We start from the raw sequence: 12,667 nt of genomic DNA on the forward strand, positions 1-12,667 counted from the left end.
GTTCACATTAATATTAATATAATACTAATTCTACAAAGAGAAAATAGTATTGTGAATAATTACAAATATAGTAAAATCTCTATAATTCGGCACATCTAGTAATTCGGCATTATTTTTTTCCGCGTCTACTATCCTTGAAGAATACAGTTTATAAAGTTATAGTTTAGTTGAAAGATTATTCTACAGAAAAATAAAAACATTACAATATATCTACATTATATGCACACACAAATGTAATACGTATGTATATATGTACCAAACTCTTTGTTAATAAACAATTAAAAGTAACAATTTTTAATTTAATACTGTTTACATTATACATATTCCATTATTCGAATTTTCCAGTAACCCGGCACTCTTAGGTTTTTAATCGTGCCGGATTAATGAGATTTTACTTTATAAGAAAATCTCACTTCCAATTCTGAAGATGCTTTGTTCTTTTAACTTTAATTTCCCTGAATTTTTACTTCCTAACCATAACTATTCAAATACTTTGAAGCTTTTTTATAATAACAAATTTACAAAATGTTAAAATAACAATAAATTACAGTAAAGTAATTATGTTTTGCTTATATTAATGTGAACATGCTAACAGAGGTTTATTATTCTATAAACCACATAATATCCTGAAATTTAAACATTTAAAAAAACATTTTAAATGCATTTATTAATATGTAAAACATTTGACATGCCTACTTACTGAATTATCAGACATTCCAAACATCAAACAGATTAAAAATAAAGGTTGTAAACATACGATAAGCAGTTTTAAACAACTTTTGCAATGTCATCCCTGCTATGCTATTAAAAACACAATAAAACCCATATAAATTACTGTTAAATGATGTAAATTTTTAAAAATATGAATTGACAATGACTACATATATTTAATAATATCGAAATTTGAGTTTCCTAAGACAGCAACTCCATAACATAGAGATCGAATTATTATTGATAAAGTGCAATTTTTATTATGACGTTCCCCAAAAACAGTGAATTTGTAATAGTACACCGGATAATTTACTACATTGGGCTTAAAATGTCATTATATTTTTGGGTGTATGTGTATATTACACTTAAAAAATTTATAAAAACTTTATCATAATAGTATCAGATATGTTGCTCATTAAAAGTCCAGGGTATTATTGTAGCCAGTGTCTTTTTTTCTCTTTTCTCTTATATTACAATGTTGCTATCTAGGGAAATTGCTAACAAAAAACTGCAACTATTTATTTTAAATGGAACTGTCCTATGTCTCTAAAAAGGAAAACCCAGAATATCAATCCCATAGAGTTTGCTAAAAAATTCCAAAAAAAATATGGCTGCTCTAATTCTAGAATTTAACTTCCATCAAAATGAGAATGAAACCCTATCATTTTATTTACTCTAATACAGTGCTTGTCAGTTACAGTCATTTTTACTTTTGGCACTTGATCAGTTTGGAAGATCGCTTGTAGAGTCAGCAGTTTTTGCTTCTATTTTTTTTTTCAATTTCTACTAATACATTAACAACATATTTTTACATTTAATAAAAAAGAATGATTGGATATTAATACTTTATTACCGACATATTCCTGTATTTATTTTGGGTGTACAAGGAAGAAGCAGCCATTAATCACAGTGGAGTAATTATTCTGTGTATTTACCAAAACATAATTTTTCAATCCATCTGTAAATATTTTTTAGACATAATGAATTTGAAAATAAAATTTATTATAGGTACGCTAAATGAAAATTTATGATTAATAAGTATTACTATATTTACCACATATTCACAAATAAAAATCAGACTGTTATGGTTTTTAAATGTAACAAGTGTTTTATATGAATATATTTTTTCTTTTTTTAAATTTTTCGTAGTTTTGTTTATATGCATGCATTTTAACCAGTTTTATTTTTATATTACAAACACCAATATAATTTGGCCGATATGTTGATGTATTGGGTTGAATTGTAGCACACGTAAAACATTTTTAAATTTTGAATTAGTAATTTTACTAATTACTCTTGTGTGAAAACAATACTAATTACTGTTTATTGTAGTCAGTATTTCATAAATAATTAAATTGCAAAAAAATAGAAGTTCTGAAATGGTTATATAATACCTACTTAGTATCGTGTGTATCTAAAAAGTATAAGGGATATTCTAAATATAGGGTGTCCCAAAAATAGTTGATAGCGGGCTCGCCGTATCAAGAGCTTAAAGGCTGCCGAAACACAGAATAACTTCATTTATTTGTTTTATTTTATCAGCAAAAAAAAAGATTTTTTGACAGAATTATTATTTTTTTTTTATATGAATTCCTCGAGTAAAAAGGGAAAATACTCAATGAAAAAAAACATTGGGTAAAAATATGCAAAATTGTTTTTTTACAAATAAAAAAATTTAAAAGCTCGGACTTTGTATTCAAAAAGGGGATTTTTAATAAATAAAAAATGAAATAAATTCCGTGATTTTTTTTCACTAACAAAAAAAAATCAGAAGCTTGGACTTTGGGTTAACAATGGGGATTTTTAATAAATAAACAATGAAATGAATTCTGCGAGTTTTAGATATATTTTTTTTCACAAATAAAAAAAGAATTCACAAGCCGTGACTTCTGATTAAAAGCGGTGATTTTTTATAATTTTTTTTTAAATAAAATAAAACAATAAATAATTGAACCTATTTCGTGTTTCATCGACCTTGGTGCTTTCTGCGGTGGTGGGGCGAGCCCACTGCAGTGATACCCCGATCGCCTCTTTACTGACCGTACCATGCTTCTCCTACCATTTGGCATTTCTTTAAAGCGTGCTCCTGATTGAGTACCTTATTTAACTCCTATAATACTTATAAAGGATGCGTAAGAAAACCCCAAAGGACTTTTCGTATCTCACCCCCTCTTTCCACCCTTATGTGCCTCAACTATTTTTGGGACACTCGATGTGTATATATACAGTGCTATTTTTTTGAAAACCTGACTGCTAACTTTTTTTTTTGAAGTAATAGACTAGTACTTCCAAATGCAAAGTTGTAGGAAATAACTTGATTAAGAAAAATTTATAAATTATTCTTTCTGGTGTTGCCAGATTTCTGCAGTAGCTACTAAAATTTTTTAAATGGCAACACTGTATTTTTTTAACGTAATTTGACAAACCTTCAAATTCTAAATAGAAAATGTTCGCAAAATCGGCAAAAACAACGAAAATAATCTGCAGTCGGCAGGAACTAAAAGAAACTAACACAACAATAATAGGCCTTGGATATTAAACAAAAATTGTGTTGTTTGGTGTTGTTTGAAAGGAGCTATCATTATTATATTGGTATTGTGTATATTTAAGCCACCAACATGAAAAAAAATTAATTCAACTTTCTTGGATTAAATAACTGATTCATCTTAGCAACTGAATTAAAACGTTATTTTTATACACATTCAAATACAACAGCTTTCAAATAACACAATGACAATACAATATTGATGGCTCCTTTCAAACAACACAATTTTTGTTTAATATTCAAGGCCTACTATTGCTATGTTAATTTCTTTTAGTTCCTGCCAACTGCAGATTATTTTCATTGTTTTTACTGACTGTTCGAAAACGGCTACTCCAATAAAGAAATGTGACATTTTCTATTTAGAATTTGAAGATTTGTCAAATTATGTTAAAAAAAATACGGTGTTGCCATTTAAAAAATATTGTTTTAGCAGCTACTGCAGAAATCTAGCAACACCGGAAAGAATAATTGGTAAATTTTTCTTAATCAAGTTATTTCCTACAATTTTGCATTTGGAAGAACTAGTCACCAGCCAATTTTTTTCAAATAATTGCTACACAGTTATGTGTATCTGGACAATCCAACATATAATTTTAAATTAGAAATAGTTTTGTATGGTAACAATGTATTTTGCAGTTCATAAGCCTTACATTTTTTAATCTATTAAAAATCATAAAAACTCCCAAACAAGATTGGATTGATTTCTGGTTGTGTTAAATTTCTTTATTTTAATTAGTTAAATATATATTTTTTATACCATGTTCCATTCAAAATAAAAGGTTTAAAATATTGTTGAAGAAAATACGTTTCTGTATAATTTTTGTTTGTATTTTTTCTTTGGTATATTTTACTTATTTTGTATTGTATATACTTTAGTTATGGTCAAATCATTGTCAAATGTTTCATATTAGTATAAATTTGTTGCACTTTAAAAGATAATGTAATGATTTTACTTATTATTTAGTCGATATGTGAAAGATAATAATTCTTTATTATAAACAAGTTACATTGTGAAAGAAAGATCAATTTAAAAGTCACAAAAAGTGACGAAGAGGATTTAATCACTTAACTTTGCAGTCTTCAGATGGAACTTGATGGTGTAAAAGAGAAGTCACATCACTATTCACAAGCGTTCAATAGCTATAGGTAGCACTCACAGTTTGCAAAGTTCATATCCACACACATTCGGCACCCCAAAAATCGAAAAGTACTGGTGGACACTACCATGTCAAGTAATTGACCAGCGATAGGGGCAAACATGCCTACCACACAAAAAGAGAAAAAAATAATGTAATAGCAATGGAACATGACTTATTGTTTGTTTGTTGGTTGGCAGTTCGCCAAATCAAACTGGTCAAAAAGAATCCAATGTGATATTTATAGATTATAAATTTTGGTTACATGCATACATGTGGAAACAGATGCCGTTGACCACAAACTTTGTGAGACTTCTTCTATACCACAACTGGTCAAATATAATCTGAAAAAAAAAAGAATTATTAAATTAAGTAACTGTAAACGGACTGTTCTATTTTAAATGATAACAAAAAGTTATTAGAACTTGTAAATTTATTTGTAAAATCTAATAAATAAAATTTCAGATAATTTTTGAAAAACATGCATTAAAGCTGTTTTACATTGACAATTTATTCATCAATAAATTGATGAAGTTCTTCATGAATTAATTCATGAATTTATTGGTAAACAGTGTGGTTTTACACTGCTACAGACTTTGTCAAGTTTTTTGACGTATGAATCAGTTCTACCAATGAATCAAAGCAAATAAATTTCAAAAATGTCACCTTTCCACTCATAATTGTATTGATACAACAGCAGTACCGTTTTGACACATATTATATAAATTTTAGTTTTTGTAAGTAACAAATCAGTAAAAACAATGCAAAACTAGTACGACACCACACAATTATTTACATATTCCAATAACATAACCTCATTATTGATCTGAGGGTGGAAATCTGTTGGGTTGGTACTTCCCAACTTCACGAAGAAATTGATGAAAATTATAGCTGTTTTACATTGACAATTTATTGATCAATTAATTCATGAATTCGCTTCATCAAGAAATTGGACAAGTGTAATTCACCAAATCTGCTGTCAAATAACTTCATGAATTTATTCATCAAGTTCTTGACGAATTAGAGCATGTTCTAATTTTCGTCAATTTCTTTGTGAAGTTCGGAAGTACCAACCCAACAGATTTCCACCCTCAGATCAGTAATGAGGTTATGTTATTGGAATATGTAAATAATTGTGTGGCGTCGTGCTAGTTTTGCATTGTTTTTACCGATTTGTTACTTAAAAAAACTAATATTGATATGATATGTGTCAGAACGGTACCGCTGTTGTATCACTAAAATTATGAGTCCAGTATATTTTCCTCTACTTTAACTCTACGTGCTGTTCGCGGGGCACCCCTGTTTGTAATAACAGGAGCAAACTGACCTAAAGACATTAAAATTGATTTAATATCCATTTTGTTTAATAATAGTAATCGTATTTTACCAGTTTCTCTTAATCTTTGATCAATACGTTTGAAAGTTTTGCGATCCGGAATCCTTCTATTAGGATAAGAATGCTGATAAATTCTTCTTGCAGCCGAAGCATTACAAAGAGCCCGCCCGTACTACATTAAATGCATATCAGCATATTCTTCATTGGAATACTGCATATTTTATAACAAATTATGAGTTATGAGATGAGGCTTAGATTTAAAACTACGTATTTGACAAGTTTGACAATTTAATTGCCTTTGACATACTCTGACATGTCAAAGCCAACCACGATTAAATTTGTGTTTCAATTAAATAAAATGTCTCAAATTAAATGGTACCTTCCTCTTTAAACGGGTTTATCTCAAAAAATATCTATTTTATGGATATTCAACAAGTATACCTTTTTTACGTAAAATACCACAAATTTTTAAAAAATTATGGAAAATTTGGGGTATAGTGAAACAAAAAATTTTTTTCAAGAAATTTTGGTAGGGGGTGCTTTGCCCCCGGGCCCGCATAATTATTATCGTGGATTTCATATTATCATCCAAAGCAGCTTCAAAAATTATAGATCCAGCCAAAAAATTTTCAATATTTATTTAAAAATACAAAAGTTACAGCAAAAAAACCATTTTTAATTCTCAACTTCAAGAGCTAATAACTCTACAGGGTGAGCCTGGAGGAAAAAATTTTATATGAACTTGTGACATTATTTTCTCATTATCTATCTATATTCGAGAGATTGCCCACCATTTCCGGGACACCCTATATAATCGAAAGTTCACTTCGAAAATTTCCGACTTATCCCAAATCATATGTGAAACATGTTGACGCTAGGTAAATGAATGACTGTCGTGGATTGCGGCATTTCTTCGTTGCCCGTTGAGTGGTTCAGCAGCATGTGTTTAAAATGAGTAGTCGCCGCCTAAAGAAGTCCATTGTTTGGGATTTTTTTGAAAAAAAACTATTATATAGAAAACATAATTTTTGTATTATTTTCATTTATATGAATTTCTATCCTCACTAAATAAAGCTCCCTTCTAAACCGCTCTTCAAAACCGCGCAATGCCACTCATAAAATTCCTGCATATCTTTTTTATTGTATGTCGGTGATATTTGATTGTCTCATCCATCCTCTCGGCCGTCTTATCTCGAGGTTTTGTAGCGACTGATGTTAGTAACACTGTGGCCACTGTCATTCGTCTCCGAATAATCAAATGAATCTATATGATCACTCGAGATATCTCGACAGATTTTCATAATCGATATAATCGATAATTTTCATTCGAGTAGTCCCATAACTAAAAATTTGTTTTACAAAAAAATGTTAAATAGTAGTTAATTAGATCTTGTCAACTTGCTTTATTATTATATTTAATACTAATACAAAATAAATAATAACACAAGTCTCGAGGATTTACATTTACGACATATGAGCTCAACAGAAAATCAGAACTTTTTATTTTTTAATAATTTTGTGTGCTTTCTTGTTATTATTTTAACATGATTTTTCATTGCATCTAAGGAATTCTTTGATAGATGTAAGTTGTATCATGTTTTTGTTGGATAATTTGGATAACTAAATATAACATGCACAAAAAATTGAAGTGATGGGATATGTGAATGTGTTGTTAGTTATTTTTTATTTTTAAATTTGCCCCAAGTGGAAGAAGTGAATAAGTAGCATTCAAAACATTTTCCAATATAAAAAATTTGTAGATATGTACTTATACATAGTTATTATTTATAATAATGATGGTATTTAAGATAATGGTCTGAACAAAAACAAACACATATATGGTGCAAGGAGGGAATAAGTGCCATGTAACTTATCTCGTTCTTGCACTAGTTTATAACATGGGAAAAGTGATTTTATATTATTGTATGGTTTCTATTTTCTCCACAGATTCCATTACACCTAACAAAAAGAGAACTTTTTTAAACCTATACTTGCAGAAATCTCATTTAAAAAAATTGTCTTATCTCCTTGCACCTGAGTCTTCAATTGTAGTGCATGATTTGTATTTTTTTCTTGTTATGCTTTACTCAGTGAGATTTTTTATTTGAAATAATAGTTTACTAAAAGTATATTTGATTTCTATTTCCGCAAGGATATTTTTAATTATTTATTTTCTTTTTGAAAAAATACAAATAAATAGAAAAAATAAAACTAGGTAAACTTCAAATAAATAACTTGAGTTAATAGATAGTTAATAAAACATTGAGATAGCCAGTCGAGTGGTGTGACGTTTCAGATGTGTTACAAATGGCTTGTTTTAAATCTTTTACAATTTAAATATTATTTACAGTTAATATTACCGCCACCGACCTGATTTTTCCACCATATATTTAGGGGATTAAGTACTTACAAAAAATATAAAAACAAGTTATAAATTAAAATTTACTGAAGGAGCCTATTCAAAAGTTTCTTTAGATTAAACAAACTTACTTTTTTCAAAAGTCAGTGCTTACTTTAAAGAAATACAATCTTGTGAATAGCAGTGCCTACAGATAGAATTGTACTGGCAGATTTAAAACCATTCACGGTTAAGAACTGTAAACTGTACATTAGTGATAATTTCGGTGCCTAAACTTACATATTTGAGAAACAGATAAATCCTCAAATCGACTTTTGTTTAAGAACTAATACTGAAATAAATAGCACTGTTTAAACTAAAGCGGATTACTGATACAAAGGATGTACCGGATTGTCCTGCCAAAATAAATGGTAATAATTTAACTAATTATGGGCAAAAATATGTTGAATTGATACACAAATCTGTCCAGTGGTGGAGATGATGAAAAATCATCATCATTAACAATCCTAGAATTTCGACACCCTAAATCTAATAATTTCAGAAAATATATCAATCAATAAAAATATGTATTTTAGTAATTTTGTATTTGGATTTTTTTTAAACGTACAGTACTTAATTGTTGATATCATAAGTGTAGCTTTACTTATAAAATTAACAGATACCTACAGATTTTTAATGGAGTTGAAAATGTGTCTTCAAGTCTCTATATAATTTTTAGTCTTTGTAAGTCATGAATGCAAGATCATAAATTCGTCGTCTATACCTTCTGCCATTCATCTGAATTTAATAAAAAACATAACAGGAACCTAATCAATAATTTTTTAAACTTTTTAACTTAACCTTACTTTTGGAAATTGTAGCTGTCACACATAAATGTAGTTAACTTATCTTAACTTCAAACGCGAATACAATCCAACAGAAAAATGGGATAAGAAATTATAAAAATAAATAAATAAAAAAATAAATAAAAAAAAATAATAAGAAATAATGATTGATTGAATTAACCGCAGGAAGCTACAGTCGAAGTTCTGTGAATGAAAAATTAGCCTGCACTAGCTCATTCTCTCTCGCACATGTTAGTGCGATTATCGTGTATATTGGCAAAATGACAGTTCAGTAGTTTATAAGGTCTATGGGTCTCCTAGAGGCAAGATTTATTGTCAATAATTTGAAGTTTGCTTGTTACTAATATTTAGATTTTTTTAAATCTCTTTTTAATAATATGTAATTCTGTGGACTCCTGAAATCTCAATGTCGTTTTATAGATATCCAGATTCTTACAAAACCAATCTCGTTCGGTTCGGTTCGAAATGTAAATTGGTTTTCTTGAAACACATCGATATAATCCTTTGGTAAGTTTGGCAAATTTGGGGAAATGTGATATACCACCATGGTAAAGAAATAAGAAACAAGCAGTTTAGCCAACTAAGCGATATTTTTTTTTCTGTCTAACATATGGTTTTTAAATCCATACCTCCTATCATCAAATAAATATACATAAGTTTATAAAAATTATTTATTAAACCATAGAAGTTGGTTTAAATAATAATTTTTATTTAAAAGTTATAAATTTTTATTCGGTTTGAAATAAAAAAAAAACAACAAAATGCTACCTGTGAATATAATGATTGTTGAAGAATTAGATCAACGAAAAGCATTTAGGATTAGAAATATTCAAAGAAAGTTAAGAGATTCATTGGACCCATTAAATTTACCAGACAAAAATTTGTGTAATTATTTCAAGTAAAAAAAATTTGTTATGTAATTACTCCTACTGTTCCACATTTAAAAGTAAAAAGAACATCAAAAATTGATTCCATTAAAAAAAATTTCTGCGGTTTTATGTAACATATGAATATTAAAAAAGTATTGGAATGAGTAGACTTCAGGTTACAAGTCAAGAAACCACTGATAGAGGAATAAACTACTTTACAGAAGCTATTTATTTAAACCTATCCAACAATTTCGATTTATTTTCAACAAAATTTGAACGTACAAGTTGCAGCAAGAAGGTATGCAGAAACTTAATCCAATAGGCATCAACCAGAGATAATTTCAAGATTATTTAAAAAATTAAGAAAATTGGGTAGCTTTCGCATCTGTAATCGAAATGATCAACCCCTAGTTCGTGCTGTTAGACAAGAAATTTGATATAGTTGAGGCACACCTAAATAACAGTATCCGCCAAAAAGCACAATACGTTGGAGTTCCCATATCACATTTCCTATTTTACATAAATTCTTTGTTTCAGATGTATCTAAATTTAACTTTTGTACCCCTTGGGAACTCATCAAATATGAGAGTAAATCAGTGCAACATAGCATGAAAATCGTAGAGGAGATCGAAGAAAAAACAAAGAGAAATAGATGACTCTTTATATTTTTCTGTTCCGTGATAGGAAAGGGGGTGGCATGAGCAACTTGTCAAATTACAAAGAGAAATAACTATTTTATAGAGGGAAAGGAGAATGTTATAAAGAGAAAAAACAATATTAGAAAGAAATAGGAGACATTAAGGGAAAGAACAATAGGCCCATTCAGTACAATTTTTTTTGCATATTCTAAAAGTTTACCCTTTAATTAGTTAGTATGTCAAAAATCAATTTTTTGTTTCAACGAGAAATGTGTGAAATAAATTAATGAAAACAGTGCCCGGAAAAATGTTGAGGAACCATTGCCTGACGTCATAATACTGCAATACCGGTACAGGCGACTGGCACAGCTCTAACCGCTCGCGCTTGCTCCCCGTCTCATTCTGTGTTAATACACACAGAGTGTTGTTTGCTTGGCAGTTTTGTTAATCATTGTTTTTATGTCCAAATGGGTCAAAACTGAGGTTTGTACAAAAATTGTATAATTCCAGGCTGCAAAAATACCTCAGTATCGACTCCGAATAAAATATTTATTTCATTACCGAAAAATGAAAATAGAAAGAATTTGTGGCAGAAAGCTATGTGGAGGAAGAAATTTGTTTGCAGTAAGGGGTCAAAGCATTACTGTGAAGATCATTTCAATGTGAGTTAGCTATTTCTTTGGTTTTGCAAATTATATAGTATATAATTAAAATTTTAGCTAGAGGAAGATATGAAAAATTATGTGTATTATAAAACAATGTAAGGTAGTGTAATAAAACTAAAACCAGGGGTTATTCCTGATATATTTGAGTGTCAGGAAAACAGAAAGTTGACACGGGTAGCCAAAGTTCGATCAGTGATTTTAAAAAGACGAAATAGGAATTTAATTGAGGATATATTAAGAGATTCTTATCAGACAGAAAATATACAAAATCTCGAAACAGATTATCACAAAATAATTCCAGAGACAAGTAGGTACTACCGAAAATATTTTACCAACTAAAACCAGATTTGAAAAATGTGTTCAAGTTAATTTCAAACCGTATATCCAAATATCCGATCTAAATTCATTCAGTGTTCTTTTCCATGCCTATGCAGTGAAAATAATTTTGAAGAGCTCTCTCGAAAAAGAACCAGAGATAACTCTTTCAAGTCTTCATGACGACTTTATTCACATCAAATACTAACCATCAAAAACGTTCTAACTACAATTTAAGCTATTTGAGGGACTTAACAACCCCAGTTTCTGGAACTAAAATAAATTTCTTCATTTCGGAGATATTGGCAGCGGGAGTGTTAAATGGCACACTCTGTATATATTTTTTGTTAATGCAGACCAAACGCCAGATATTAAAAAAAAATTTGAGTGCTGCTATGGTATTTTGGAAAGTGGATGTGGAAAAATAATTATTTTTGCTGTTTTATAAAATATACATAATAAAAAATAAAGAATTAGTATTTTTCTTTATTTTTTATTATGAATTGAAACATTTTAAACAATAATTTCATGTTTTTAAAAAAGTGTTTTTTTAAAGCACCGTTTAGTTTGTGATTTTCAGTGTGAATAAAGTCCGTTGAATTGTAATTTAACGGAGTTTATTCAATCCACCTGATGTGAACTGATAACAGGGCACTAGGCAGTGAAAAAATAAATGCCCAACGTTAAACATGTTGCAGCTTTATTTTATTATACTTATTTTAATTTTCGGTTTATCGGTTTACAAGGTTTTTATAATATGAAAGGTAAGTATGCAACTTTTTACTTGAATTATTAGTTTTTATTGGAATTAAGATAAAAAATTATAACAAAAAAAACACAACGAATTTTGAAAAAACTAACTTATCAAATGTACTTCTAAAGGTCAAAGGTAGCCTCTGTATAAATATGATCCCCATGCAAAATTAAACCCTCTACATCTGGTCATGTCATTTAATGAAACCGTATTTTCTCAATGTAAGTGTCTGGATTCCACAACTCAGGCTATTGACAATCGTCTAAACCAGACATTCATGGAGTAAACGTTACAGCACCAGCGTAAATAGTTTATTACACAAAAATACAAAGGGCACAAATTTTATTTATTTTAATTTACTATACAGGGTGTTAAAAAAGAGTGTAAAATATTTAAGGAGGCAATAGTATGAACCAAAATAAGCAGAAAAGTCTCAATATACATGGGTCCGCAAAGTAACGGTTGCGGAGATATGGAATGTTTTATGTTTTTTA

The 12,667-nt window shown here is 29.0% G+C and overlaps 1 protein-coding gene across 1 annotated transcript in view; it reads right to left on the reverse strand.

Annotated features, from left to right (window-relative positions):
- Window positions 1-4,228: 4,228 nt before the first annotated feature.
- The window catches only part of LOC108915452 (importin subunit beta-1), a 44,898-nt gene continuing 36,459 nt past the window's right edge, over window positions 4,229-12,667 (reverse strand). The window contains exon 6 of the mRNA XM_018721485.2: window positions 4,229-4,736. Coding sequence (XP_018577001.1) covers window position 4,736 — 1 coding nt within the window. The 3' untranslated portion in view covers window positions 4,229-4,735. The remainder of the gene's footprint in view (window positions 4,737-12,667) is intronic.

The sequence above is a fragment of the Anoplophora glabripennis genome, unplaced genomic scaffold (assembly GCF_000390285.2).
Source record: "Anoplophora glabripennis isolate ALB-LARVAE unplaced genomic scaffold, Agla_2.0 scaffold1359, whole genome shotgun sequence".
NCBI classification, from domain to species: Eukaryota; Metazoa; Arthropoda; class Insecta; order Coleoptera; family Cerambycidae; genus Anoplophora; species Anoplophora glabripennis.